The 27,917-nt window shown below is 40.2% G+C and overlaps 4 protein-coding genes across 6 annotated transcripts; 2 read left to right on the top strand and 2 right to left on the bottom strand.

The window, feature by feature from the left end:
* Positions 1–1,571: 1,571 nt before the first annotated feature.
* On the bottom strand, positions 1,572–3,852 carry LOC9645441 (pentatricopeptide repeat-containing protein At3g53360, mitochondrial). Its single transcript, XM_024680449.1, has one exon. It carries the CDS (start codon positions 3,850–3,852, stop codon positions 1,753–1,755), a length of 2,100 nt encoding a protein of 699 aa, XP_024536217.1. The 3' UTR covers positions 1,572–1,752.
* Positions 3,853–3,928: 76 nt separating this feature from the next.
* On the top strand, positions 3,929–6,121 carry LOC9630412 (sulfite oxidase). 3 transcript variants are annotated; one of them, XM_024680467.1, is made up of 13 exons: positions 3,929–4,093; positions 4,141–4,224; positions 4,278–4,393; positions 4,482–4,544; positions 4,609–4,645; positions 4,698–4,779; positions 4,829–4,932; positions 5,002–5,097; positions 5,150–5,260; positions 5,316–5,417; positions 5,473–5,523; positions 5,573–5,791; positions 5,845–6,096. In XM_024680467.1, the coding sequence occupies exons 2-13, from the start codon at positions 4,150–4,152 to the stop codon at positions 5,965–5,967; spliced, it is 1,179 nt and encodes a 392-aa protein (XP_024536235.1). In that variant the 5' UTR covers positions 3,929–4,093; positions 4,141–4,149; the 3' UTR covers positions 5,968–6,096. The 3 variants fall into 3 exon arrangements, with proteins under 3 accessions (XP_024536235.1, XP_024536234.1, XP_024536233.1); XM_024680466.1 differs by lacking the exon at positions 3,929–4,093 and having other exon boundaries at positions 4,103–4,224; positions 5,845–5,977; positions 6,052–6,121; XM_024680465.1 differs by lacking the exon at positions 3,929–4,093 and having other exon boundaries at positions 4,103–4,224.
* Positions 5,993–7,477, bottom strand: LOC9630411. The gene is made up of 2 exons (XM_002975541.2): positions 6,328–7,477; positions 5,993–6,270 (listed from the first exon to the last, which is right to left on the bottom strand). The coding sequence occupies exons 1-2, from the start codon at positions 7,291–7,293 to the stop codon at positions 6,112–6,114; spliced, it is 1,125 nt and encodes a 374-aa protein (XP_002975587.2). The 5' UTR covers positions 7,294–7,477; the 3' UTR covers positions 5,993–6,111.
* Positions 7,478–12,022: 4,545 nt separating this feature from the next.
* LOC112348265 (myosin heavy chain IB-like) lies at positions 12,023–18,423 on the top strand. The gene is made up of 2 exons (XM_024680448.1): positions 12,023–12,255; positions 18,204–18,423. Exons 1-2 carry the CDS (start codon positions 12,023–12,025, stop codon positions 18,421–18,423), a joined length of 453 nt encoding a protein of 150 aa, XP_024536216.1.
* The last annotated feature ends 9,494 nt before the right edge of the window (positions 18,424–27,917 follow it).

Genomic DNA, 27,917 nt, shown 5'->3' with positions numbered 1-27,917 from the left:
TTTCAGTCTGACATTTTTGTGCAGGAATTTTTAGTATTACTATTCAACGAGTTTGAGAAGGTTATGGATTGCAAGGAAGTAAAGCTGAAGTTCAAACACGTCTGTAAATGCGTGACTTGTGGCGTTTCAAACTTGAGCTTTGAAGAAACAACACATTGGCTGCTCCACATTCCTAATGGCGGGGGTAACTATTATGTCTAGACTTCGTTGTGAATGTTTGTTTAACGATTGTCCTGCAGATTCACAAAGTTTGGATTTGGAGACCTGTATTGACTTCGATCTTGCGGATGAAAATGTCCAGCTACATGCGTGTACTTGTGGGAGCCAAAAGTTTATAAAATCTAAATGCCTGATCCAGCTTCTTATAATATGCTTGGAGCGTTTTCGTGCTTCCAGATGAAGGTTTGAAACGAGGACTGACAGGACTAAAGCTAAAAAGTCTGTCTTTCTCATCTTTTAGCGTAATTTAATTCGATTTCCCTTATGCAGAGCTTAAAAGCAGAATGGAGGACAGAGAAGTCAAAGCGCTTAGGGCTGGCCTGCTAAACATGAGCAAGAGGACGACTGCCGCGAATTTTCCCAGAAAGTCTGAGGCTAATTCTAAACTTCTTGAAGCTGTGATGTTTCTGCTTAACACGGCTTTATTTTTTCTTTTCCAGATTAGCATCTAACGAGCAGGAATCTTACAACCTGTGTGCAGTTGTTGAACATTACGGAAGAGGAGGGCATTATACCACAGTTGCTAAAGCAAACAGAATTTGGTACAAGTTTGATGATGCAATTCTGAAGTCAACTACTTCTACAGGTTCTCAACATGCATGCTGTTCTATGTGAGAAACACGGAAAAAGGCACGAAATAGAACAGGTGGAGGATATTGGCACAGGGGAGCTTGATGGCAAGCATTTCAGGCACAGGAAGTCTACGCAAAAACATTCTAAACTTCTTGAAGGGGTGAGAAAACAGAGAGAGGAAATCGTCAGCAGCAAACAACTGAATCCTCTTGGAAAAGAATTCTCTCTCTCTCTCTCTCCATTAGTGGCAATGTCTTCAAAGTGACTGTTTCAGAGCTACCCTCCTGCGACTGCAATTCCTTCAAGCGTTCTGTCAGCCAAAATTTGTACACATGCAAGCATTTGCTTTACATATTCTACTTAGTGCTAACATTACCAACTGCAGATCACCGAGGAGTGCAGCCTAGGTTGCAAATAAAGGACTTTTTCAAGTAAAACCCTTACTAAGAGCCTTTCTATGTAATTTACAAAATGACACTTTTGTATGGTTGTATAGTTGCCCGCAATATTGGATATCTTGGTGGCCAATCAAAGCTACATCAAGAGGAATTGAGTGTCCAAGCAAGGCTTTAAGGGCAGTGAGTCATCAGTTTGGCATTTCTGATTTGAAATTTTATTTCAGCAACTGAATTGTAAATTCACCAATCCCCTGTCTAAAGAAAAATGGACTTGTTAACAGAAAATTTTGGATACCCATAATTTTATTTGCAACAGTTAAAGGTTTTAAGATATATGTAAAGAGTTTACAATAGCCTTTAAAAAATATAACAATGAATAAGTATTTTAAACTCTAAATAATATATTTTTTCAGGTAATCGCTTTAAATCAAGGTTTGTAAATACATGTATGTACATACATGTATTACCAATACATATATATACATACATGTATCTAAACCCCAATTAATAGCACTCACAATAACAAATGTTTGTTTATAATGTTGGTATCTCTTTAGCGCCCTTAGAGCCTCCATTTCGATCCACTGGATCCCGCTCGATCCAGAAATCCACGCTCGAGCTCGTCTATCGCTCGCTCTCCCTGCCGCAAATCCCCGTGATTCCTGTTCCCGCCCAGCAGCGTCAGCCAATCCACGCTCCCCGGCAAGAACGGCATCTCCTCGATAATCTCCTCGGCCTCCTCCAAATGCCCAAGCCGAGCGAGCAAATCCACGACGCAGCCATAGTGCTGGGCCGTCGCCTCGATCGAATGCTCCGCGGCCATGGCCTGGAAGTATCCAACCCCCTCGTCCAGCAAGCCGGCGTGGCTGCAAGCCGAGAGGATGGTGACGAAGGTCACGTCATTCGGAGCGTCGCCATGGAGCTGCATGAGCTGATAGGCCTGGAGCGCGGCGGTGCCATCGCCATTCCGAGAGTAGCCGGCGATGAGGGCGGTGGCAAGGACCAGCGTCGATCCCTGGAAGCCGTCGAAGACTGCTCGAGCGGCGGCGTGATCTCCACACCTCGAATATAAGTTGACGAGCGCGGTGGCGACGAACTCGTCGGATTTGCACTGGAGGGCCATCACGCAGTGGATGCTGCTGCCTTGCTCGTAGTCGCCCAGCTTCGCACAGGATTCCAGAGCCACCGCGAGAGTGAAGCTGGTTGGATGGACGCCTTGGAGTTGCATTTGGCGAAAGATAGCGAGGGAGTCTCTGTCCAGGCCTTTCTGGGAGCAGCTTGTCATGGCGCTTGTCCAGGCAAGCACGTCGTCCGAGAGCTCAAGTTCCTGTCGGTGAAGACCTTGATCTTGATCGCAACTTTTGGTCGATCTACTTCTTCCGTGAGCTCGTACGAAGGCGGTGCCCAGCGCGGCTGCTACTTCCGGTTCTACGTCAGCAACACCGCTCTCAAAGGCCAGCCTGTGAATCCATTCCCAGCTCCTGGGACTCGGCGATGAAGAGTTTAGAACCGCCAGAAACGTCACCCTCGCGGGCCTCAGTCCTTCGCCCAGCATCTCTCGGAACAACCGGAGCGATTCTTCCTCCGCGAGGAATCCCACCTCTACACTGCGCTGCTCTTCCAATAGCTTTCCAACGCTCGACACCGCCGTGAGCATCGCGTTCCAAGTCACAACGTTGCTCCGGTCCGAGACAGCAAAAGCTCTCCTGGAATTCTCCAAAGAGCCAGCTTTCCCATAGGTGGTGATCAAGCACGTACTGACGAGCACGTCGGATTCCAGTCCAGCCTCTCTGATCAATGCCGAGAAGAAGTCCACCTCCTGCGAGCTCGAACAGGCCGGCAAGATGGCAAGGAACGTCACTGAGCTCGGCTTGATCCCATCAGCTACCAATTCTTTGAAAAACTGGAACGCCTCCTTGCTATGCCCGGACTGGGCATACGCTGCGATGATCGAGTTCCACGAAACAATCGTCCGCTGCCTCACTCCATAGAAAACCTGGGTAGCGGCTGCTAGATCACCGCATCTCCCATACATGGCAATGAGCCCATTTCCCAGCTCCACAGCTTTCTCTTCTTCTTCTTGATCTGTGATCCCGGCCTCTTGGATGGAGCTGTGGATGATCCTTCCCAGCGGCAGGAATTCCTCTCCTTCACAGGCCAGGAGAGCGTTCGTGAAGGTGATTCTGCCAGGCCTGACTCCTTCCAGCATCATCTTCCAGAAAATTTCCAGCGCTTCTTGCCGGTGCCCGCTCCTGGCAAACCCGCCGATCACCACGTTCCACGAGACCGCATTCCGGAGCTCCATGGATTCCAAGAGCTCGATCGCGTCCCGGACGCTCCCACATTTTGCATAGACGTTGAGGAGAGTGTTCTGCAAGAAGAGCGCGCGATCGCCAAATCCACACCGGGCAATGTGGGAATGGATTCGCCTACCTTCGTGGAGAGCACTCAATCGCGCGCATGCCTGGAGCAGCTCCTCGTACGCGTAAGGCTCCAGATTGATCCCATTCCACTCGAGCTCTTGAACCCGCGAGCGCAGCACCGGTAGGGATTCGATGCTGCTGGCCGTGCTGGAGCTCCTCGCAGAGATCGAGAGGATTGAGACGGAAGAATCGAGCGCCTTCTTCCTCCTCCTCCATAGCCCTAAATATTTCACTAGCATCAAAATCCCAGAGAGGTCTCGGGCTCAAATCCTCTGCCTGGCCTAAAGTGGTCGCGAGGTCGAATCTTTTCAGTGGCATTCCTGTGAATGGTGGCTATAGCGATAGAAGAGAGGCTTCGAGGAATCCTAGGGTAGCTCGTTCTTCTCTTTCTCTTTGGTGCGCGGCGGCCAGGAAGCGCTCTCGCGAATTCTCGTCGATCTCTCTTTCTCTTTGGCGTGCGGCGGCCAGGAAGCCGCGAAGGTTTGCTCGAATTCCAGCTTTCGGTGCTACTCGACATGGATTTGCAGGTTTGCGCGATGGGAGTGCTGTATGGGCCAAAATCTTACGAGAACGAGCCTCATCGCGATCCATCACTCATTGTAAATTCCAAGGTAAGGAAAATGCTGTGCTTCTACCACTTCTACAAAATTATTTTCCTTCTCAGGAGCCTTTCAATGCCGAGACACCGCCGAAGGCTCTCGTGCGATCCTTCGTAACTCCCGAGGATCTCTTCTACAAAAGGAATCACGGTCCTATTCCTGTCATCGATGATCCAAACAAGTAAAAATTTCTTTGATCGAGATTGATTGATTCTTCTCTGAAGCTCTTTGCAATTTTTTTTCTTCTTCTAAATTGCTTGTTTTGGCAGCTATCGCTTGGAAATTGGTGGCTTGGTTCCTGGACCCTTGTCTTTGTCCCTCCAGGACTTGAGGTACTTGAAAATTCTTTTCAATTCTCTTCTATTGTCCGAAGGGTGATAACCAACGTAAATGCAGGAACTTGCCCAAGCACACGGTGACGGCTACGCTACAAGTAATAAAAGCCAACTTCAAACTTTTAGTTTTTGATGAGTTTTGCTCTCCAGTGTGCAGGAAATCGGAGAACGGCTATGAGCAAAGTCAGAAAAGTTAAAGGTGTTGGCTGGGCGATTTCAGCCTTGGGAAATGGTGGGCACGAATTGTTTTCTTCTTTCTTACGGCATAAACTTTTGTCCAGCTGTTTGGGGAGGTGCTAGATTGCACGACGTGTTGGAACTCGCAGGAGTTCGCCAGGAATCTTCGAAAAGGCATGTCGAGTTTTCAAGCGTGGACGTTTGCAAGGTGGGAAAAGCAAAACAAAGCTTTCTTAGTTGTTTGCGTTTTAAGTCTACCATCAACTTTTTGTTTCAGGAGGAAAACGGTGGACCTTACAAGGCGTCCATCCCTCTCTCCCAAGCAATGAGCCCTGAAGCGGAAGTTATTTTGGCTTATGAAATGAATGGGAAGGTAAAATCAAAAGCGCAGAACGAATTTCCTAGTTTATGAAAATCTGTCACAGGAACTAAATAGGGACCATGGATTTCCTCTTCGGGTTGTTGTTCCAGGTGTCATTGGCGCTCGCTCGGTAAAATGGCTTACTGAGATCAAAGTTATTGAAGAAGAATGCCAGGTTTTGTATGTAATTGATTAGTCACGACACACTTTAACATCTCTCAACTCGCCAGGGATTTTTCATGCAAAAGGATTACAAGATGTTTCCACCAACCGTAGATTGGGACAACATCAACTGGAACTCTCGCCGACCTTTAATGGACTTTCCTGTTCAGGTATGTCGTCAAGCTGGGATTTCTTCTTAAAAATCTCGTGGTTTTTGGTTGCCAGTGTGCTATATGCTCTCCAGCAGAGGGAGATCTCGTCAAAGCTGGCAGCAAGGTAAGCACACTTGTGTTTGATGCTCAGTTGTTTGTTTCTGCTTTTCTAGATGAAAATTCAAGGCTACGCTGTGAGTGGTGGAGGCCGTGGAATAGAACGCGTTGATGTCTCAGTAGACGGAGGCAAAACTTGGCAGGAAGCTCAGCGATTTCAAGATGACAAGGAGTACATTGCTGACAATCCCGAGAAATGCAAGAGATTTGCGTGGGTCCTATGGGAGCTGACGGTGGAACTCACGAACTCTCCGCTAGAAGTCGTGGCTAAAGCTGTAAGTTTCTCGAGTTCGTTCAAGACCTCTCACGGTTTTTATGTGATTGACAGGTTGATGCTGCCGCAAACATCCAGCCAGAGGATGTGTCGAGCATATGGAACTTGAGAGGAGTGCTAAACACTTCATGGCACCGGGTGAAACTCAATGTCGTGCCTCCTCAATCCAAGCTTTAAAACGTTGGAGGTACGAGGCCAGTTCTTTTTGTTTCTTAAAAGTCATGGTTTTTTAGAGTTGGAATTCCCATTGTACAAGAGCAGTGTGATTTTCCACTGCGCTAGACGAAGAACTGGCAGCTTGAATTTCGAGCGAGCCAGCCTCTACTTTTTATCCACCACCTCGATGGCAGTTCTAAAGAGAAGAATCGACACCTTTCCCACCGCAAAGTAGATGAATCCACCGACGGAGTGCGTTACATACGATCCAAAACTCGTCCCTACGATGCAGTGCCAGGCCGGTCCATGGATCTTATCAAACTCCTACAAAGAAAACCACGTAAGTAAAGAACTCGATCGTCAACTTGGACCGAAACTTACCTTCTTAAGTTGCCAGGCGATGAGCTTGCAGTTGAGCTTGCAATCCATGTTCTTGAGGAGCTGGAACGCACACTCCACGGCGTGCTGCTGGATCGCCGGAGGCATGTCCACGGACTTTAGCTTCATCCTCGAAGAGCTGCTGTGGCATATCGGCGAGGAGATGACCGTTTGTTTCTCCTCCACAACCACGGGAAGAAAGTGCTGCCTCCGGAGATCACCGCCATTGCCCTTCAGCTTTGAGCGGTAAATCCTCCTGCCAAGATCGTCGCCACCATCGCGAAGATCGTCCACGCCTCTGGACGATGGCACTTTGTTCTTGCTGTGGATCTCGCTGCCGGTGGTGGCGGTGGCGGTGGTGGTGATCCTTTGAGCGTTCAAGTTGCTGGAAAACTCCAGCGCTCGCCTCACCACCCGCCGCGTTGTAGCGTTGGGCTCGCTATTCGAGGAGCTCGCGGCGATGGTTCTCAGCTGGTCCACGAAAGCATCGATGAGATCTTTCTCCTGGCAAGGGTCCCGGATGTTTGGACTCGTGGGTAGCATCTTCCCATTGAGTCCCGCGTGGAAGCTTGCCCGGCTTGGAAACATCCCACCATCGGTCGCGGACAAGGGGCTTTTGGCCGCGGCGCTCGATCTCCTGTGCTCCTGGTCTATAATGGGAGAATTCGCGGCCACCACGACGCAATCCTCCGAAGATTTGGCCGCCGCTACTCTGCTGCCACTGCCACTGCTGCCACTGCCACTGCTTCCATTGCCATTCCTCGCGGCCTTGCGGCTAGGCCGCGACGATGCCTTTGCGAAGAATCCAGACTCCACATTGAGGCTCTTGGTCATGTCCCATCGCCCCCTGGCATTGCTGTGCTGCCTGGAGCTCCAGGAAGGATCCATATTCAAGCTCCGTGACATATCCAAGTAGCTCCCCAGTGTGATTCGCGGCTGCTGCTCGCCGGCATTGCCCGCCCTACCCATTCTACCCTGGAATCCCTGGATGATCTAGCTCAATCCGGCCCGATGGACTAGGGAGGGCAAGGTACCTGTACGACTGGAGCTGGAATCCTCAAAGGAATTCTCAGAGTTCCTCCTCCTCTTCCTCATCCTTGCTCCTCCACCATAGCCTAGCCGCCGAGAAGCTCTCTACCAAAGAGAGCTTACCTAGAAGTGTTCGGCATGTAGCGCTCTGGCGCTTTTGTGGTACTCGTGGCCTCGAGCGAATGGGAGAATGACGCGTGGCGGATTGTTACAGCGAGAAGCTATCCGCGCGAGACGCGTGGCACGGGCATGTGCAGCATGTTCCAATTTTGCGTTTATTTTGAGAAGTATGCAAGTTACTATAAATTTGATCAAGTGCCAGAAAATCTTATTCTTGAAAATGCCATTTCCATATGGATAACTATTAAGTATAGTATGAGGTTCCATTTGGGTGTTTTGGGCTTTAGAGTCCTCTAAATATTCTAGTTTAAGTATTTAGGGAAAGAATTTGGAGAGAAAGAAAAATATAGCCACTTCCTTGATTGAGGAGAGCTGTTGCACCAGCTTGTGGGAGGTGTGATTGTTGCCGAATGTGTGTAAAAGCTAGACAATTGTGTGTAGTACCACTGTCTTCACCTCCTGGCAGAGTCGTCCTTCCCATGGGATTGGAAGGCAAAACCATTCCCCAACTACTGAATACAATCGATGCCCTCTAGTTCGATATGCTGCAACTTCCTGTGTTTCCGTCCAAGAGGCTGATCAGTCGACAACTTTTACGTGGTATCTGTAAAAACTGTGTTGAGCTCTATCAGCCCCTTGCAGCCATGTCTTAAATGCTTTTTCCATTTATAGCGTATGGACATAAGCTATATTTTCCAGAAGGAGATCACTAAGCTCCATCTCCGTGACTGTGTCCAGTTGTGCCACCATCCAAGTTGATGTTGATTGTCCAGTCTAAAACAGCAAACTTTGCAAGGTTGTCTTCATCCAGGTGTGTGAGTCGACGTAGAACATATTGCATAGTATTCTTCCAAACTTGGAGTAGGATGCCAGATTCCATAGACATAACCCACAAGATACCTTCAGGCATCCGAATTCAGTTGTCCAATGAATCTTCTCAACTTTCCTCCAAAGGTCCTTGGTCAGACCAGGTCCTCATACTTCTCCACTGTACATCAAGACTGTTGTGACTTTTGCCATGAAATATTGATGTTCAGTGTCCCAACAGTAGATTCCCATGGTACAGAAATCACTTTGGAGGGTGTGGTATGCTTTGCAAGCTGTGTTGATATGGTCAATTACCCATGCACACCAGAGATTACATTGATGTACTACATAGCTAAGGTACTTGTATGCCTCCAATTTACAGCCAAGTCTGTGTTATTGAAAAACATGGCAAGGACCTCTTGTTATCTCTGAAGTATGGTGCGGGTGGAGGCAAGTAGTAGTAGGTTGTCTACGTACAGAAGTAGATAGAATTACAGGTCCTGCCATTTGGATCTCTGATAGATGGTGATCAAGAAAGAGAGCCTCAATCTTGTTGATATATAAACCAAAGAGAGTTGGGGAAAGTGGGCATCCTTGCTTTGTGCAGTGGTGCTGGTGCTCGATTCTTGACCAGCAATGTCAGCGAGAATAACTTTGTACAAAGCCGAAATAGCCTAGATTCTCGAGTACTTCCAGCCGATCTGTATTGAAAGCTTTCTTGAAATCAATGAAGCAACATATTAATGATTAAGTGATCCACAAAAGTGTATTGTGGCTGGAAACCTGCCTGGGCCATTGCACGTTTCTCTCGCTGCTCACTCTAGTTTACGAGATGTTTCTCCACCATGTGGGCAAAGAGTTTGGAGGATCAAAGAGACCATTATGGTATGGTAGTTCGTATCTCCACTCTTCCATTGTCTTAGAAATTCATTGCAAAGAATGTCATTAAAGATAATTGCTAGAACCTGTGCAAAAAAGCCTCTATCACATGCCTGGAGAAGCTTGGCCATTAGGCCATGAACATCCAGGCTTATGTGTAGTGGAAAATCCCCAATGGCTCAAGCCAGCTCTTCAATAGTGAAATCAAGGTTGCTTCCATCCACTGTAGAGTTGGCAAAGGTACCCAAGTCTCCATGTCTATCACTAAAATCTTCTTGGTAGGCTTTCAGAAAAGTTTATAGGCAGTCGCTGGTGTTGATTGGAGCTGTTGTACATTGTTTGCATTCTTTTTAGCCAGAAAAGCTCGTTTCTTGAAGATATGGTGCCCCTCCCAGCCATCAGGTGTTTCTTGTCTAGCTTTCTGCTTCTTTAATGCATGCCATTTTTGGCATTCTCATCCCACCACAGGGAGTTGGGGAACCTAGAATGTCATTAATGGGAGGCTTCCATGGCACTCCACTCAATGCCATCTTAGGTTCCCCAACTCTCTGTAGTGGGAGCCTCCTGTTAAACACCATTCTGATTCACTCTCGCTCCACTTATCTGGCAGTGATGTGGCATCAGGCCTTCTTTTTGTTTTTTCTCCAGTGCACTCCCTCTCCCATCCATCACCACTGCACTCGCCCACATGCACGTCTGCCCACACCCAGCATGCACCCTAATTATTTCCACAGCCAAATTCATGCCTAGTTGCCCTTATAATTGACTTCTATTTCTTCCACAATCAAGCATGGTGGTAGCACATCAATTTTCAGAGGTAAATAATCAATTCAACTTCATATTGATTCAAGAAAATCATTTAAGCTTGATGAAGTGAAAGAATTTCATGAAAAGGATTATTTTTGTGCAGATGATTTAGATTGGATTTTGTCTAAATCAAATGAAACTATAACTCTTATTGTGTATATATTATACAAGGATGTAAATAAGTTTTTAATGGTGAGAGGAGAAGGGATGATGGAGTGGATTTTTAGTGATTTTCCAACAAAAATCATAATTCTAGAGATTTAAAATGACCCAAAAACACAAACTTTTTATCATTAATCAGGTATATTTTTTTTAACAAATTATAATTATTAACTTTTTGACACAGGTATTGGTATGAATATAGAAAACAAGATTCTTATGAAACATTTGCTAAATCTACACCAAAGTCAGGATCTGGAAGTAGACCAAGTCAAAGTTTTAATAAGCAAAGGTGACTTTGCAATTTTTTAGTCAAACAAATTTACAAATAGCTTGATTATGTGCAGATTACATATTATTATAGAGAGCATTTTGATAAGAATGGGATTCTTTTTCATGGTCAACTTGATTCAATTGGAGGAAAATCATTATTTTCTTAAAAGCTTTCAGTAGATATTTGAAATTGGGTGATTCATATGATCCAACAAGATTTCAATCAGATTTATAATGAGAATATATAGATTGTAGGAAGGAACAAATCAGCTAGTGAACTTCCTTGTTGAGATGATTTTCTAACTATGTAGGATATCAATAATTTGTATAGGAAGTATTTACTTTCAACTTATCGAATACATAAGAATGATGCATAAAGTGTACGTATTTGGAAGAACATAAATCCTGAGAAAATATTTTTCTATAAAAAAGGTGATCAAAGTAAAGATTGTTTTACCATTGAGATTCAAACAACTTGGCAGTTGCAAAAGATGGTAGAATTTGTAAATAATATTTTTTTGAATCTTGATGCAACTTTTGGAACTAATCACTACAAGGTAAAATTTTTTATTTTTTTTAAGTCAATAATATTTAATAATTTATAGTTCCCATTATACACTATGTTTGCTTTTGATTATCATGGAAATGGCATTCCAATTGCATGGGTTTTAACTTCATATGTCAGATTGGAAACCATATACAATAATGATTGATGATGTTGAAATAGAGATTAATGCTATAAGGTAATTAATTTGATATGATATAATTTATTTATTTTTCTTTTATATAAAGTTATATTTTATTTTTATAAAGATTTTAAAGCACTTGACTTGGAAGCTATGATAGAGGTAATTTACTTATTAATTAAAATTTTAAAATTCTTATAAAAATTTGAGCAGGAAAATATCTATCAAAATGTTTATTATGAGCAAAAAATTCAGTTAGGGACAACAATAGAGGTAAACTAGCATATTTTATATACTAATATATATGAATTTTAAGTAGAAAGATATCTATCGAAATATACAACATCAACAAGAAATTCAGCTAAAGATTACTATAGAGGTAATTTACACTAAACAAATTTTAGATATTGAGCAGGAAAATATCACTCCATCAAAAGTTACAAAAATGATATTGTAGCAAAAGATGATGGATATCTTACAAAATCTTTCTGATGAAGAAACTTTTGTATCTATGAAGAAGCTTTTTTTTTTTTTTTTCAACAGAATTTCAACAGCACATTGATAGTTATGGTACATCCTTGAAACAGGCAAAAACCTTTGGTGGAAAGAATTATAAGTAAAAGAAAAGCTTTTAGTAGTCAAAAGCAACTTCTTTAACTAGGTATAGGAAGACAAGAAAGAAAAACTCTTTAAACAAAAAATTTAATCTTAGCAAAGAATAAATATAAAAACAAACTCTTTACATACTTGCATTGCTTATCTTTAAATTAGTGAGAAGATTTCATAATACCATAGCTAGTGATCATGGTCATCCATGACACCAAAAGTGTTTGGCATTGGCCATGTAGAAAGGCATCCATGCATGATTGAAATTTGGTTAAGTGTTGGGTCTGTGGCCATGCAGAAATAATTAGGGTGCATGTTGGGCGTGGGCAGACATGTGGGCAGGCGGTGGGTGGGCAGGAGTGTGGTCAGGTGGGCGGGAGCTGCAGTCGGGCGATAGCCAAGGGCAGGAGGGCATAGCAGCGATGGATGGGAGAGGGAGTGCATTGGAGAAAAAACAAAAAGAAGGCCTAATGCCACATCAATGCCAGGTGGAGAGAGAGAGAGAGAGAGAGAGAGAGAGAGAGAGTGAATTAGGATGGTGTTTAATGGGAGGTGCCATGGAAAAGTGAATTAAGCCACTAACCAAGAGTTTTGTATACTCTTCTTGCTGTGTGATAGGGGCTGAGGCCTTCCAGAGATCTTGTACCCATTTTGCATACACTTCATAGCAATCATCTATCAATTTATATGTGATGGAGGTTGAAAGTTCTCTTGGAGCAGTGATGACAGATGGTATCCTCAAGGATACTCCCTATGGAGCATGATCTGCCATTTCTAGATCAGGCATGTTTGGAGATGGAAATCCATCACCTTAGGTACCAAGGTGTGGTCTATGAGGGTGTAATCCATGGTACTATTCCCTTGATTGGCCTGACATGTATATTGCTCTATGTGTGGCCATGGTAGTGTACCATTGAGGATAATCAAGTCATATGTCAAGCATGTCTCCATAAGTTTTTTTCCTGCCATGGTTGGGCTAGGGTTTCCCTCTTCATCGCCAAGTGTAACTTCTGAACTCCTAGTGTAGGCATTCATATCCCTGAGGTTCACCACCTTGGCATCATGTCTGCAATCAAGAAGCTTGGTCATCAAAGGATCACCATTTCATTTTAGTAATTCTAGTGCATCTATAGGTATAAGGCTCTAGCTGCTCATGAATTCAGCTGGTAGGGAAGTAATAGAAGATTATGACAGCATCTTTATGGGTTTGGAGCTACAACCTTAATGGTATGTAGTGGTGATCTGGATCTATTTCCAAAAGCTGTAAAGAGGGGAGGGACATTCTTTGTGCATAGACTGCAATGCCTCTAGATCTATAATGGCTCCCAAGTTGAGAAGAGAGCAAACCTTGGCAATTCTGGCAGGTGAGCCTAGGTTTTACTAAGTGTTGTGATATCATATTTTATCTGAGAAATTATGTTTGGTGCTGAGACCAAGACCAAGATTGAGACCGAGACCAAGACCAAAACCAAGTTTAAGTCCAAGTTTGAATTTGAGAGTGAAAGCCCAAAGTTATCATTTCCTAGACTTTAAACGGTTTGGTAAAACGGGAAAGAACTCTAATAATATGGCCAAAGAAGGTCAATGAGGCCGAGAAAGTTATACCCACGTGGTGGGTGATGATACAAACACTAGAGAGTCCACAATTAGAGTGAGCATGGATGGAAAAGTGAAGTGACTTGGTAAAGTGTTCAAGAGTTGACTTTAACTCCCCAAGGAGATTGAATGATCAATATTCTCAATCTAAGTGTAGGTGGTATTGCTTATTTAAATACCTTGTATGGCTTATCAAGACCTTGTTCTAGCCATATGGCTACGGCACTTTAATGGCAAAAGCTGAAGGGAGTATTCATAAGGCTTACTTTAGGCTAGGGAAGCCCTAAACTATAAAAAGGAATATAAATGGTAGGGATGGTTACATGGTGAAGAAGTCCTAAAGATTAGTGGGATTTAGTGGAAGGGCCTTTAGGCTTTAACTAAGTGGTGGTATTAGTGAGCACTTTTATAGATGGAAAGGGAATTTATAAGGATTGAAAAAAGGATATTAGGGGATGGTGTTCCTTATATTTTGAGGCATCCTAAGGATGTTAAAATATGGTTATAGAATGACCATTTATGAATAGATGGCTTAGTCTTCAAAAGATGAAAATGTGGTGTTAATTGCCTTAGACTACTAATGAGACAAGTGTGGATGAACATATCCTTAACATAATGGGCTAAGATGTTAGTGGTGCTTTTAAATGCTTATAGTGGGACTCAGACACATAAAGCACTTAGACCAAATGTGAAGGTAATGTAGCTTGAAAGCCACTTTTGGGGTCTCAGCAAATACTCTAAGTTGGGATAAAGATTTATAAAGGTTGTAATTAAAACTTTTCTAAATGGTTAAAAATGTGGTCAAGTGACTAAAGTAAAATGGAATACACTTAGCTCCCCCCCCCACATAACCAACTAAACTCTCAATTAACAAACCATACTTCAACCCATTGAAAAGGTTGCAAAATGAATTTTTGGACTAGTCTTTAATAACTAGACTAGTAAGGGACTAGGGTACTACTGGATATATCTAGAATATGCTTGAGTATTTTAAGCACATTCAAATTAAGTTTTTTATATTTTATTTATAGTTTATAAACTTTCTTAAACACTTCCTAGTATATTTTATTTTTTCTACTATTTAATGGTTGATATACAATAATATTAATCTTGATTTTAACTTATAAACATGTTTATAATTATTGATCAATTGGATTATTTAATAATATTAAACATGAGGTTATTTAATTAGTGATCCTTGGACATAATGGCAGTTGGAATGTTATAATAGGGTTTTTGAATATGGTTTTAGATGGTATATTGCACTATGCTTGCAAGTAGAGATTTTAACTTGGATCACAGCCTCTAAATTTCTTAAACCTCCAAGAAATACCACAAGTCTCCTAAAGCTTTGCCATGGTAAGGAATTGTGTTGCTCAATGATGAAAAGTGCAAAAAAGTGTGATAATGGAGGGAAATGGGTGGAAAAATGAGTGCCTCAAGGTATGGAAATACCAATGATTGGTCAAGAAGGATGTCAGGCACAATCTATAATGAAGAACTTTCCAAAACAACCAATTGAATCTTGCCAAAATTAGAACTCTCTACAATGATATATTGGAATGTTGCAAACTAAAAACCTTTACCTGAAGAAGTTACTAGAAATTAATAGAAATGGGAGGGAAAATAACTATACTGTGGAACATACCTGGATGTTTGTGCATAAGGCTTAACCAGCCACTAAAAGCTTTTGCTTCCACTTTTACATTGTAGTGTTCAAGAAGGTTACTACTATAAGTTGGAGTTGATTGTGTATCTCCTATGGAAACTTTGCTAAATGATGAAGGCTATCTATGTGAATACTCTATGCTTGTAAAACACTGAAGAATGCTAAACTAAACCATGGTATTGGAAAGATGAAAGAGTTAATGTGGAAAGAACGGGCAATGGTGTAGATAATGAATAGAAATGCAAATAATGACTATGAAAAGTGTAGAGAAATGGGAGGGAAAATGTGATGGAAGTGATGTAAAGACAAAGTTGAATATCAATAGTAAAACTTAGAAAAACTTGAGCTTCCAAACAATCAAGATTAATGCCACATAGAGAAATTATGACCAAGCACAAATCTACTTTATGATGAATCTAGGACAATAAAAAAAACAAAGTGAAAGAACAAAGAAAAGAAAAAGCTGGAGAAAATAAAAAAACAAAGAGAATGAAAAAGAAGTCACTACAAGTGTAGATGGTGGTGGAGTAAGGCCTTGCATGATGATGTCTTTCCAAGCCTAAGAAGGCTAGAAACTCCAACACATGCCATGCTAGAATTGGCTGAGCCAAGTCGTTATGGATGTCAAAGTGAAGCCTAAAATGTGCATTGCTACCCCAAAAGCCATATTGTACCTAAGTAATCTTGAATGATAGAGGAGGGCACTGATGACAAGCTAGGGTCATCCTAGATTGCCTTTAGAAGTTTGGGGTCACACAAAGTGGTGTTGCCTTTAAAAGTTACATGAGTGGAAAGCTCAAAGCTAATGAATGCACTCTCTCTAGCATCCCATATAGAAGAGTGCCAAAGGAATCTCTAATGTCTAGGAGTCTTGCTGAAAAGTATTGAAGTTGTGAAAAAGAATATTGAAGGTAGATCTAGGTTTTTGTCAAAGTCCCGTGAATAAAACACTTGACTTGAGGACCCCAATAACATACCATATCATTCTCTACTGCATTACGTTTATGAGCATTATCACTCCTAATTCATTTGGGCTGGCCAAATCTACATACAAACTGCATATATGTGTTGAAAATTGCATCTATTTTTTTTGAGCTTGCAAGTAGTTATGTAATGAGTTGCTCCACATATCAAAGCATGAATGTAGAATCTATAAGATACAAGCTTGTAATATGCTGGCACAATGAGTATGTAAATCACAAATTACTACAAGGAAATTTACTCATAGTCTATATGGCACAGCACATAAGGATTCACATTTGTGTCAATCTATCTTGGAATTCTAAATAGATGCCTTTGCTATAGCCAAGCCAAATCATGCATTCCCAATGTTTCACAAACTTGTTAGTAGTTGAATCTATAACCTACTATTTGACAACTAGATTGGAAGTTGATAGCACTCCACTTTATGCCGGTATAATTCATAGTTACATTAGTCCATACCTGACTCAAAACCTCCTCTACTGGTAATCTGTTTTATATTCCCCTCTAATTTGGGATTCTATAACATTGGCCTTGTAATTTTGAGATAATTTGTTAGGTACCTTGTAGTTTTTATCTCAAGAAATCTTGACATGTAACCAGGTGGTACATGCATCTAGACTAGCAAAATCCTCTTATAGATAAAGAGGTCTCAAATGTATGTAAATTTTAAAAAATTAGTGAGACGAGCAAAAGTGGGAAATTTCTTCTTACGAGAGAACATCACTTTTTCAACATTGAAGGCAGTGTTAGAAGCAAAGATGAAGAGGGATAAAGTGTCCTCATCTTGCATCTCACATAGGTTAGAGATTCAATTTAACTATATATAAGCTTACTCATTCTGAATCTCCTATACTTGTCAACAGCCTTATTCTTATTTATGGATTGAACCAAACTACAAATGGGAGGATAATATATAAACTAAAGGGCATAAAATTGTGTAGCAAAAATCTTCACATCCAAATATGCCACTGCAGTCAACATGCCTTGCATCTGGACCCTAACCAAAGACCAATCCCTACCTTTAGGTTTGGAACACATAAGCTTGGAAGAACTCATGACTGATGAATGCTATGAATGTATATGGTATCCATGCATACATTCTATGACTCATGGTTTCCATTACAGATACCCATCAAAGCATCATCCATGTATATAAGAAACTCATATACCAAAGAACTAATCAGATAGTGCCAATTGGCAATGGTGGCATATCACACCGTCAAGTGTTGTGTGCCTTACAAATTGCACACCATACCAATTCAGCATTTAGGATATGCATTGTTAGAATACACATTAAGTATAATAGTTTTTATTGAACTTAATTTAAGAGGATTAGTTTGAATTCATGCCTCACACATGAGCACAGCTGTGTAAAGTTTCAACTGTTAGATTTAAATAATCCAACACTTTACCTTAAAATTCACTATATAAATTTTTGACCATCCCAAGTAATGTAACAATCTAGAATTTGAACCATCCAATGTGTGCCCATCAATGCAACAAAATCAATGTTTTGTCTTCTTGTGATTTTTTTTAATATCTCTCTTGCAATCAACTTGGCCACTGCTTGCAAGACTTGGAGAAAGAACAACTACTACAAGCAGCTTACAAACAAAAAAGATCATAGGCAAGGGAAAATGTTCCAAAAAAAGACTAGGAAGTTATTCTTCTACAACTATATTATGCAAAGAGAAAAAAAATTATAAGCCCATTTCAAATGCATTGGAAGTTTTCTTCTACAACTAAAAATAAGCTTATTATGCAAAGAGAAAAATAATTATAAGCCCATTTCAAATTAAGAGAGTAGTTGGTTGCTAATAAAACAAAAATTATTTAAACTATATAATTACTTTGTCTTTCTCTTTATTATTTTCTCAAAACATGTCTTTACCTTTAGTTATCATCTTCACATAAATATTTTTATAACTTTTTATATTTAATTTAAAAAAAAACACATTTTGTTTGCAATAGTTTATATAATTTATTGATAAAATTATAAAACTTTATTTAAATATAAATATATTTCAAAGTAATAAAGAAAAAGACAAGATAATTGAGAAATTATTAATTATTTTTGTAGTATAAAAGAAGGTTGTTTGATTAGTAATGAAATCAACCTCCTAATTCAATATGAGGGCTTATAATTATGCTTTGCTCTTTGCGATGATAAGTTTATTTTTTGTTATAGATGCAAGACTGAAAACATGTGGCGAATCTTGTTCAAGCCATGATGATTGTAAAGGAGATATTGCTTGTTTTGATAGTATTTGTAAAGATGACCCTGATATGGATACAAATTTATGTGGTGGTAGTGATGGTGGTGGTGGTGGTGGAAATCCAAGAGGTGGTGAAGTAGGTGGTGGAAGTCTTGGAGGTCCAGGAAGTGGAGAAGGTGGTGGAGGTCTTGGAGGTCCAGGAAGTGGAGAAGGTGGTGGAGGTCTTGGAGGTCCAGGAAGTGGAGAAGGTGGTGGAGGTCTAATATAAGAAAAATGGATTATTTAAAGGTAATGGTGGAGATGGGTTTTAAAGAAAATTTTAAATAAATAATTATAAATAAATGACTAAGAATAAATAATTAACTGAGATCAGTTCTTCACTTTGTACCTTTAATTCAATACAAATCATTAAATTTATAAGTATTATTTTTAATAATTTCTTTGTTTATATGTAGTGGTGTGTGTGTTTGTGTCTATATATATATATATATATATATATATATATATATATATATATATACTATTTTAGTTTCAATTAGGGAATTAATTTTTGAGCTTAGAAAATATATAATAAGTGCATAAAAGACTTTGACAAAGCTATGCAAACCAACAAGAAATCTTAGATATTATTGGTTTTTACTCTAAAGGCTTAATTCCTTCTTAGATGTGGCATAAAACTCTTTAGAAGGTTATATATGTTCATCTAACATATCCAACTCTTTAACATTGGGCATTTCTAGAATCTTAAGAATCTTTATAATACTATAGCTTGTGAGTAATTGATTTGAAGAAATTCAAAGAAGATAAGTGAGTATAGGATGAGATCCTTGTCTATATAGTGTAGAAAAATTAATAATATTACACGGCCCTAACTTAGTATTTAATGATACTGCAATTGAAGGAATCTATGGCTCCAACCTAGAGTACACCTGAATTTCACATAGTTATATAAAAGGGTGTAAGAAATAAAAATTATTTAAAAAACATATTATTAAGGTTCAAATATAGAAGGAAAGGGCTAAAAATCCTTTTTTCTAAATGGTTAAGGATCTTAGGATATTTGGGATTAATTATCTTTAAATTTGAGTAGTACAACTTCTTGAGAAGTTTAATTTTAAGACTTTAGAAAAAATTAGCCCAAAACCATCTTACAGCCCAAAAATATCATCATTGTTTGAGACCATCATAGTCTATACTACAAGAATGAAAGTTACCTTCAATAAGAACATCCTTGTCCACTAATTGTGCTTTAGCTATGTCCATTAGCATGATGGGGGCTTGATATTTAACATAGTACCTATAAAAGAATAGTATAATGTAAGGAAAATGCATATGATTCCAATTGCAACACCCATCTTTTATCCATTCTTCCTTCTTTATAATAGAATGTGTTTGCTACTAATAAACACTCCACTGTTGCTGGGTCATATGCAACATAATGTTGTAAAGGCTAGATTGTTAGTGGTTTGCCCTATTGCAAATTGATGATCATGTTGCATTGGGAGATTAATATTAAGGCTTGTAGGATGTAAAACCATATTTTACTGCATCTAGAGAGTGGTTAGGGCTGCTCAATTGTCTTGATCCTTAGATAAATGCTCCAATATTGGATACCATAGCAGTCAAAATGTTGTAAGGGGGCATTTGAATATCGTCTTTGATGGCATATTATATTGTGCTTGGCTAAAAGTAAACAAATTGCATTTTGGAAGTTTTAGTTGGATGTCCTTGTGACACTAGCACACCTCTCACTCTCAAACACACTCAAAACATGGCAAGAAACTCCTCAGCTCAAAGATATATTATTAATTACTCACTCATCCTCCTCCTTATACCTTTAATTTGTAGGAGAAGAAAGGTATATACCCCTATATAGAATATCCTCCCTCACACTCTAGGAATATTCCCTAGAGAGAATATTTAGAGAATCTTTATACTCCAAGATACAATAAAACCTAGAGAGAGAAAATATAAAAATAAAGAAGATAAAATTTGAAGATAAAGGGAAAAACCTAGTGAGAAACTTTATAGCCAAATTAGACTCGTCATCTAGCAAAAAAAAGAATGAGAAAGGGACAAAAAACATAGGAAAAGGTGAGAGAATACAATTAAAAAAAATAAAGCAAGAGAAAGATAGAAAAAATCAAAACCCAAAGTAAAGACTTTAATTTAGATCATAACTTTCAAATTTCTCAAATCTCCACAAAATACATATTGCCCAATGATAGAAAGTGAAAGAAGATGTGATAATGGAGGGAAATGGATGGAAAGATGAGTAATTCAAAGCATGTGTAGCACATATGGTTTTCATCCTTTACCTTATGATGATTTACCATAGGATAACCATGAAGGGGAATATAAACTTTTTATGTGCCATATATCTCATGCCATGTGCCACATGCCACATGTCTAATAACAAGAGAGTGGAATCTAAGTTTCAAAATTTTAGGCCACTGAATGAAAGTATGAAGCTAAATTCCTAAACTTGCAACCAAGGAGCGAAGGAACTAGAGCACGAATGCTAGGATTAACATGCAAAATGGAGCCAGATGGAATTTAACATTTTTTTAATATACCAATGGCGTAATGCAAGAATAAGGATTGTGTGGAATTTGGGCTTAGACATAATCTAAATGCAAAACAAGGATAGGCATGCAAGCAAGAATTAAATTATACCTCAAGTTAGTCGTCCATGCCTAACCTACCTACTATTTTTACTATACATTTGGAACCCCCCTTTCTTGAGTAACGCATGCTTTGGGCTTTCACCCTTAGCCATTCTTAGTACCAAGAGGATTAACTCAAAGCTTACTAAATATGGAATGACACTAAATTGTGAATTTGGACACAGGACCAACACCATTGTGTTCAGGACAATCTCTACATTCCGTAGACATACCAAATTAGCAAATTTAGACACTTTTCATAAATAATAATTGAGACCAAATAGGACTAACACATGGGGCATGATAACAATAAACATGGTATGCAATCATTTAGCAATATTAAGGGACTAGAGCCCATTCCACACCAACTATAACCCTTAGTAAAGAGATTATATTTTTTTCCACACCAATACCCTTTAAAAATTTATGTAAGGGGTAATACTTCCACACCACCCCTAACTTTTACATTTGTGGGTTATGCTAAGGGTATGTATTCCACACTAACATTTTACCCCTTAAAAATAAAGGGTAACTTATCTGCATAGAAAATCACTTAAATATTTTAAATATTTAAATTTCACACATATGTACCAAATACAACATAAGCTACTAACGCATCGCGAATTGTTTGAGCATCTAATATTGTTTCTCTAAGTTCTCTTGCATCTCTAGGAGGATCATTATATTCAACGAATGTTCCTTGTCGATGACATCACTCTAGCCTTCTTTGTCATGCTTTTAAAATTGCTTTATAATTCACCTCACCCATATCAATAAGAATGTTATGAAGAATGATGCAAGCATTAACAATATTTGGGATTTGTGGCAATCTCACCTTTAATTTGCTATCAAGACAAACAAACTTTTGCTTGAGTAAACCAAATGTTTGTTCCACAACAATGCACACATAATCGAGCTTTTTATTGAAGGCTTTTTGAGCACGTGATAAATGTGTCCCTACCAATTAAAATATTTATTAGTTAAATATAATAGTAAATTATAATAAAATAAATAACTTACCTAAAAAAAGAATCATAACATGTGTTTGTAGTTGATAACCTTAGTCACTGACCAAGTACAGTCTTACATTATCCGTGTGTATAACATGAATAAGAGCTTGAAGATAAATTCTATCTTTAATTTTGTGTCGAATTGAGCTATTTTTCCAAACTCACATATTGTGTACACTTCCTAAAAAAATAAAAATAAAAATTAATAAAAATTATAATAATTATTTAATAAAATTAATAATTAATAATTTTAAAATTGAAAAAGTACCTAGCCAACCGACATTTGCATTAAGGAACTGCTTCCATGCATCCACAATCGCTTGGATAATTATGCTAAATCATTGTTTCCTATTAGTGTAATCATCACGATCTCGTGCTGAAGGTTTGTCATGTCATCCAAAGAATCTTTGTCCATCGAAAATCATTATAATACACCATCATGAATATGTCCCACCATGCCACACTATGTAGCATTACCCACCATGCTTGTTCTCCTTAAAATTTAACATCTCCTAACATTTCAATTTGCCACCTGAGTTCACTATCATCATTGTCTTCATCTTCTTCATCTTCATTTTCCATTTCATGCACATTTTCATTGGAGCTAGAAGAAGATTCCTCTGAATCTGAATCCATATTCATAAGTATGAATTGAATGAAGAAGTCAAATGCAAACACTAAAAGCTAGCAAAGTAGTTGAATTTTTTGTTGATTAAGAGCAACCTGCATATTCATATCATAAATTAAATATCATTTTACAAAAAATCAAAATAAAGTAATGCAAATAAATGCCACATGAAAAATGCAAATCTACTACAACTTCATGATTTGTTGTGCAATTTAGCCTATTATTGTCGTGAAATGGTCAATCGCATATGTCTACCCCTACTTCAACTCACAACAACGATTAAACTCTTGCCTCTTGCACTGTTGCATTTGCTTGTTATCTTCCTTCTTCATTTGCAACTCCTCTTTCATGGTTAAGTATACATCATGTTGCACAATCAACATCTCGTTGAATTGTCTATCCTTCATGTCAATTTGCATCTGTTGCAACTTCAAATTCTCAGTCATTGCTTGCACCATTGAAGTTGTTGCATTCTTCTTCTTCTTGCCTATGCTACCTAGAGTTCTATGCCCATCTGCATCTGAATCGGAATTTGCATCTATACCCATGGCAGTTGTTGTAGAATCAGGAGCTGGAGGTGCTAGAGCATCAAAATCAGAGCTGAACTCTAGCCTAATGTTTTGTCTCTGCTACTGAAAATTACCCACAAGCTCGTAAAGATCCAAATCCATATTTGGGAGGTTGAACTCCTGAATTTCAGCTTGTGTCAACAAAGAATAAAGAGCTACTTTAGTCTTGCATTCATAATCAAAAATAGCCTTGTAATCACTCAAAATGTTCTCCCACTTCTTCCTGCATTGTTCCCAATCACAATCATATCCTTGAGCCTGCATTTCTTGGGCAATGATATGCCAATATTGCTTTGCATAAATTGTTATCTGCTACCTACTTGTCATCTCACATCGCACCAAATATTCTTGTTGCTTGATTTCCACCAAGGCCCAAATCTCTTGTGTCCAATTCTTGGAATGTTGCCTTTTTGCTCCTAGTCAAGCTGCCACATCTTCCACATCTGAATCACCACCACCACCACCTGCAAACTTGCTTGCACGTCCACGTCCATGTCCATGACCTCTACCAACTTTGCCTCCACGTTGTGAGACACAAATCCCTAAGCCCCAAAGTGGAGCCAAAAGGGTGCCACGTGGTAGTGGCCGAAGCAAAAGCCAAATGAGCATGACATGTTTAGACTAAAAGCTTCGACTTGAAAGGTCGAGAGCGGGAGTGGAACTCCCAATGAAGTGCTTAAGGAACAAGTATGAAGTGAGCCATAAGAGAGTCTCTAGAAAAGGGACACGAGAGGGAACCGAGATGGAGTCCGAGATGGAGTCCGAGATGGAGTCTGAGATGGAGTCCAAGATGGACCCGAGATGGAGTTGCCAAAGAAGTTGGTGCATTTCTCATATAGTGTGAGTACCGTGAACTTTTTTTAGAGTTGTTTCCTTGGTGGTATTCTAGACTCGAGTATGCATCGACGAGGACGTCGATCTTCCCTAGGGGGGGAGAGTGTCGCGAATGTGACTTCAGGTATCAAAAGTTATCAGTCGGCCTGTCCTTTCGGATATTCTTTCTTTCCTACCACGATAGCAGGAGGTCGATATTGCTGGACTCATTATCTGTCTTTACCTGAGCTAGTTGAGAAATTGGTCATCACATGTGCATTTAGACCGGAAAGGCACTAAGGAAGGAAATCCTAAGTTGTCATTGGTCAAGGAGACTTGACACGGTGATGAGAACTCATATTGTTGACTTGCACTTGCTAGTGTTGGGAACCCCCACGATATTGAGATTGGTCCCTCAATATTGCTAGATGATAGCTTACCGTGTTTGCCAAACACCCTTGCCATCATGCCCTTTGTGTTAGTCTCAATTCGTCCTAGATGCTATTTATAGAAAGTATCCAGATTTGCTCATTTGGCATTTTTACGGAATGTAGAGATCGTCCTGAACATAATGGTGTTCGTCCTGTGTTCAAATTCGCAATCTAGGGACATTCCATATTTAGTAAGCTTCAAGCTTGTCCCAGAGACTAACTCCTGATACTAAGGGAGGCTTGGGGTGAAAGCCCAAAGCGTGTGTTCCTCGGGGGGCTGTGGGGGGTTCCAAATGTAAAGTAGGGATATGTAAGCCATAAATTTTTCCTTTCCAATTTGCCAGCTTACCTCGTCTATCTGACCAACACTGCCTTGGCTTGTGCTAAGTTCCCTTGCCAAGGTTCTCACCTATTGCACCAGCTCCTACTTGGTCCTACTTGGTTTCAGCTACTCACTGCACGAGCAACGGAGAGTTAGCCTTCCATTCACGGATTCCCAAATCTCTCCCAATCCTCCTCCCCGGGTTAGACTGGACTTAAGGTTCGACTACACTCCCCGCAGGCACAAGCAGCCAAGCACACCAAGCCTCCAGGTTCCTAATACCCCTTGGTACAACAAGGCTTGATCATGGGACCCTCTAAATCCTAAGCCTTGGGTGCAACACTTGCTTCAGGACATTGGGGCGAAACACCATGGCCTAATGGCCCAGTATGGGTACCTCTACCCCCCCACTTCCATCCCGAAGGGAAGGCCCAAGCCCCTAGAAAGGGCGAGGACCAATGAGCCACAAGGTACTTAAGTGGGGCACCACTCCACATGAGCCGGGAGCACCGCAGTCGGTTTCCCTTTCGGGAGTGGGAGTTGCTCTTGAGCACTTCCCGGGGGGGCCCCTCCGACACCACCTAAGCCCATACTCACTCCCACCCAAGGCCCCTCAACCCTAGTCTCAACCTCAAGTCAGTTTGGAAGCACCACTGGAGAGTTCCTTCAAGATTGGTTCCTGGACCTCACTATCCCTACTATACTTTTGGAACCCCACTGCAGCCCCCCCCCCCCCCGGGAGATGCACGCTTTGGGCTTTCACCCCTTGACCCGTATTAGTATTTGGACTTAGCCTAGAATTCGATCTCGGACTCGATCTCGGACCCGATCTCGGACTCGACTTTGGACTCAACCTCGGACTCGGTCTCGGACCCGATTTGGATCTCGGACTCTGTCTTGAACTTGGTCTCGAACTCAGTCTCGAACTCGGTCTCCGATTCGGCCTTGGACTCGATCTCGGACTCTATCTCGAACTCGGTCTCAGAGTCAGTCTTGGACTCGATCTTTGACTCGGTCCCATTCGATGAACTCTTTGTCGTTTCGGTCATGCTTTCAGGGATCCTTTAGCCTACGACACCTCGGGGAGTCGATTCCTTACAGGATAGTGGTAGGTCGGGCATGGCCGACCAACCTGAGGCATAGTCTAGCTCCTGCTTGCGTGCCTGTCCTTGTTCTGCATCTGGCTTGGGTCTAAGCCCAAGTTCCATTCTATGCTAGCTGGTGGAGTACCCATGTCCTCGTGTTAGGCCACTGGTATGCTGAAATAGCGCCAGACTCCGTTTGGCTCCATTTTGCATGCTGGTCCTACCATTGGGATGCTGGTTGCTCTAGGACTGTTCCAAGTCACTTCGGGCTCCTGTTCCTTTGCTCCTTGGGCTATATGCTTGGGAGTTGCTCCGTGGACCGGTTCCATGACTCCTTGGCTCCATGCTTGGGGGTTTGGCACCGTTCCTTCGTTCAATGGCCCAAGGCCCTAAAACACACCACTGTCCTTTGGACACGTGGCACCTGTCATGTGGCACAAAGAGGGTTTAAGTTCCGCTTCGTGGTGTTATCCTATGGTAAATCACCATAGGATAAAGGGTAAAAACCACATGCACTACAATAACAGACTAAGAATATAAAGTCCTCAAGATAAGAAAATCCATCACATGAATCTAATAGATGTCAATTTACATGATAATTGACAACTTCCACTATCCAATTTCACAAAAAATGTAATGTCAAGTCTGTGTAAGATATGCACCTTAGTATATTCTATAGTATATAATCCAGGGTTTGTGATAGCAGAAGTATAATGGAGTGAGAGTATTTAGAGAGAGTTCACATTTACCACATCAAATATGGTGAAATGTCTTCTAAATATACTTGATCTATAGATTTAGAGAGAAAATAGAGAGAAGATGGAGATTTCCCTCTTTCCTTATGTTATAAAGGAAATTTTTTACTATGTCTTGTTTAGAGTTATGTTGCTAACAGTAAGAAAGGAATTTTAAAGTGATTTCACTTGCATCTTTTCCATAAATCTAAGGTTGTCTTACGAGTCTAAATGAAATTAATTTGAAGCAAGTGGAGAGATTTAGTCATTTTTTTGTATCTTAACTTATTACTCAACACCACCAACTTTGAGAGCCTAAATCTCAAACTCAATCCAAATTTTTTAATGCCATCAAGTGGATTGTCATAATTTAATCTTTCCTAAAATAGGTATCTTTCTAGAATCAAAAATCATTTGGGCCACTAAATAGTCAAGTTTTTGGAGGTGAGATTTTAGAGTTCTTTCAAACCCTTGCTCTTCTCCACAATTTTGGATTTTGGCTTTTAGTTTCCATATCAATTTTGTTAACCAATTGCTCATTACCTAGATTTTTTACCACTTGACAATTTAGTTCTAGAGCATGTAAGACCTAGATCAAATGCAATAAATGCCTCTTTAGCCTGGTATAGTGATCAATTTATATAGTGTCATGATATTGCCAAAGTTCCAAAGAAATGGCCATGAAGATGTCTGAGTCCATAAATGGTTATGCCTTTGGGCCATAACTCAATGGTGGTGTTGGCAAACACTGTCGTGGACAAAGTGAGACTTAGTGGGGACCAATGGAGGGATATTGGGGAAAAGTGTTCTTTATGTCTTCAGGCATCCTAAGGGTGTTATGGTATGGCTAGATGTTGAGTTTTGTTGCAAAGAGAATGGTATAAGTTTATCTATATTGTGAATAAAAATTTGTGGTATTGGGTGTTATAAAACTCTATTAGTGGGGTGTGGCATTTATGTTGCATTTTGTCCAATCAAGTTGGCATTTGATACTCACGTAAATATTTGTAGTAATGATAATGGCATTGCTTGCAATATTGCTTAATTGATGATCAAATCATTGTGATATTTATAGCATATCTATATAATCATGAGTAATATATTTACAAAGTTGTTTGGTTAAACAATTATCAACCCCAAAGTGGTTGATAATGAAACTAGTCTATTTGCATGTAGTAACATTGTAGTAGCTTTGACTAAATTCTTAATAGTGATCCATTATGCTAAGCTTGAGTTGGTACCTTGGTTCTTAAGAGTTTAAAAAGTTTTGAAATGGGTTATGGCATTCATTTGCTATAGCTTATTGATTTATCCATTAGTATTTGAAGTAAATGATTGGATGGTGAAAGTGTGAGGTTCAGGTATTGATATTGATAGCACTTTTATTAGTGGAAATGACATTGTTATTTCAAGTGATGAGGAATTTTCTTTAGACCTTGATTTTCATATCATTTTTCTAATTAACATTTTAGCTTCATATTGGATCTTGAAGGTGATTGAAAAA

This window comes from Selaginella moellendorffii, unplaced genomic scaffold, assembly GCF_000143415.4.
Source record: "Selaginella moellendorffii unplaced genomic scaffold, v1.0 SELMOscaffold_28, whole genome shotgun sequence".
Classification (NCBI taxonomy): Eukaryota; Viridiplantae; Streptophyta; class Lycopodiopsida; order Selaginellales; family Selaginellaceae; genus Selaginella; species Selaginella moellendorffii.
This window is presented reverse-complemented; position numbering and strand designations above follow the sequence as displayed.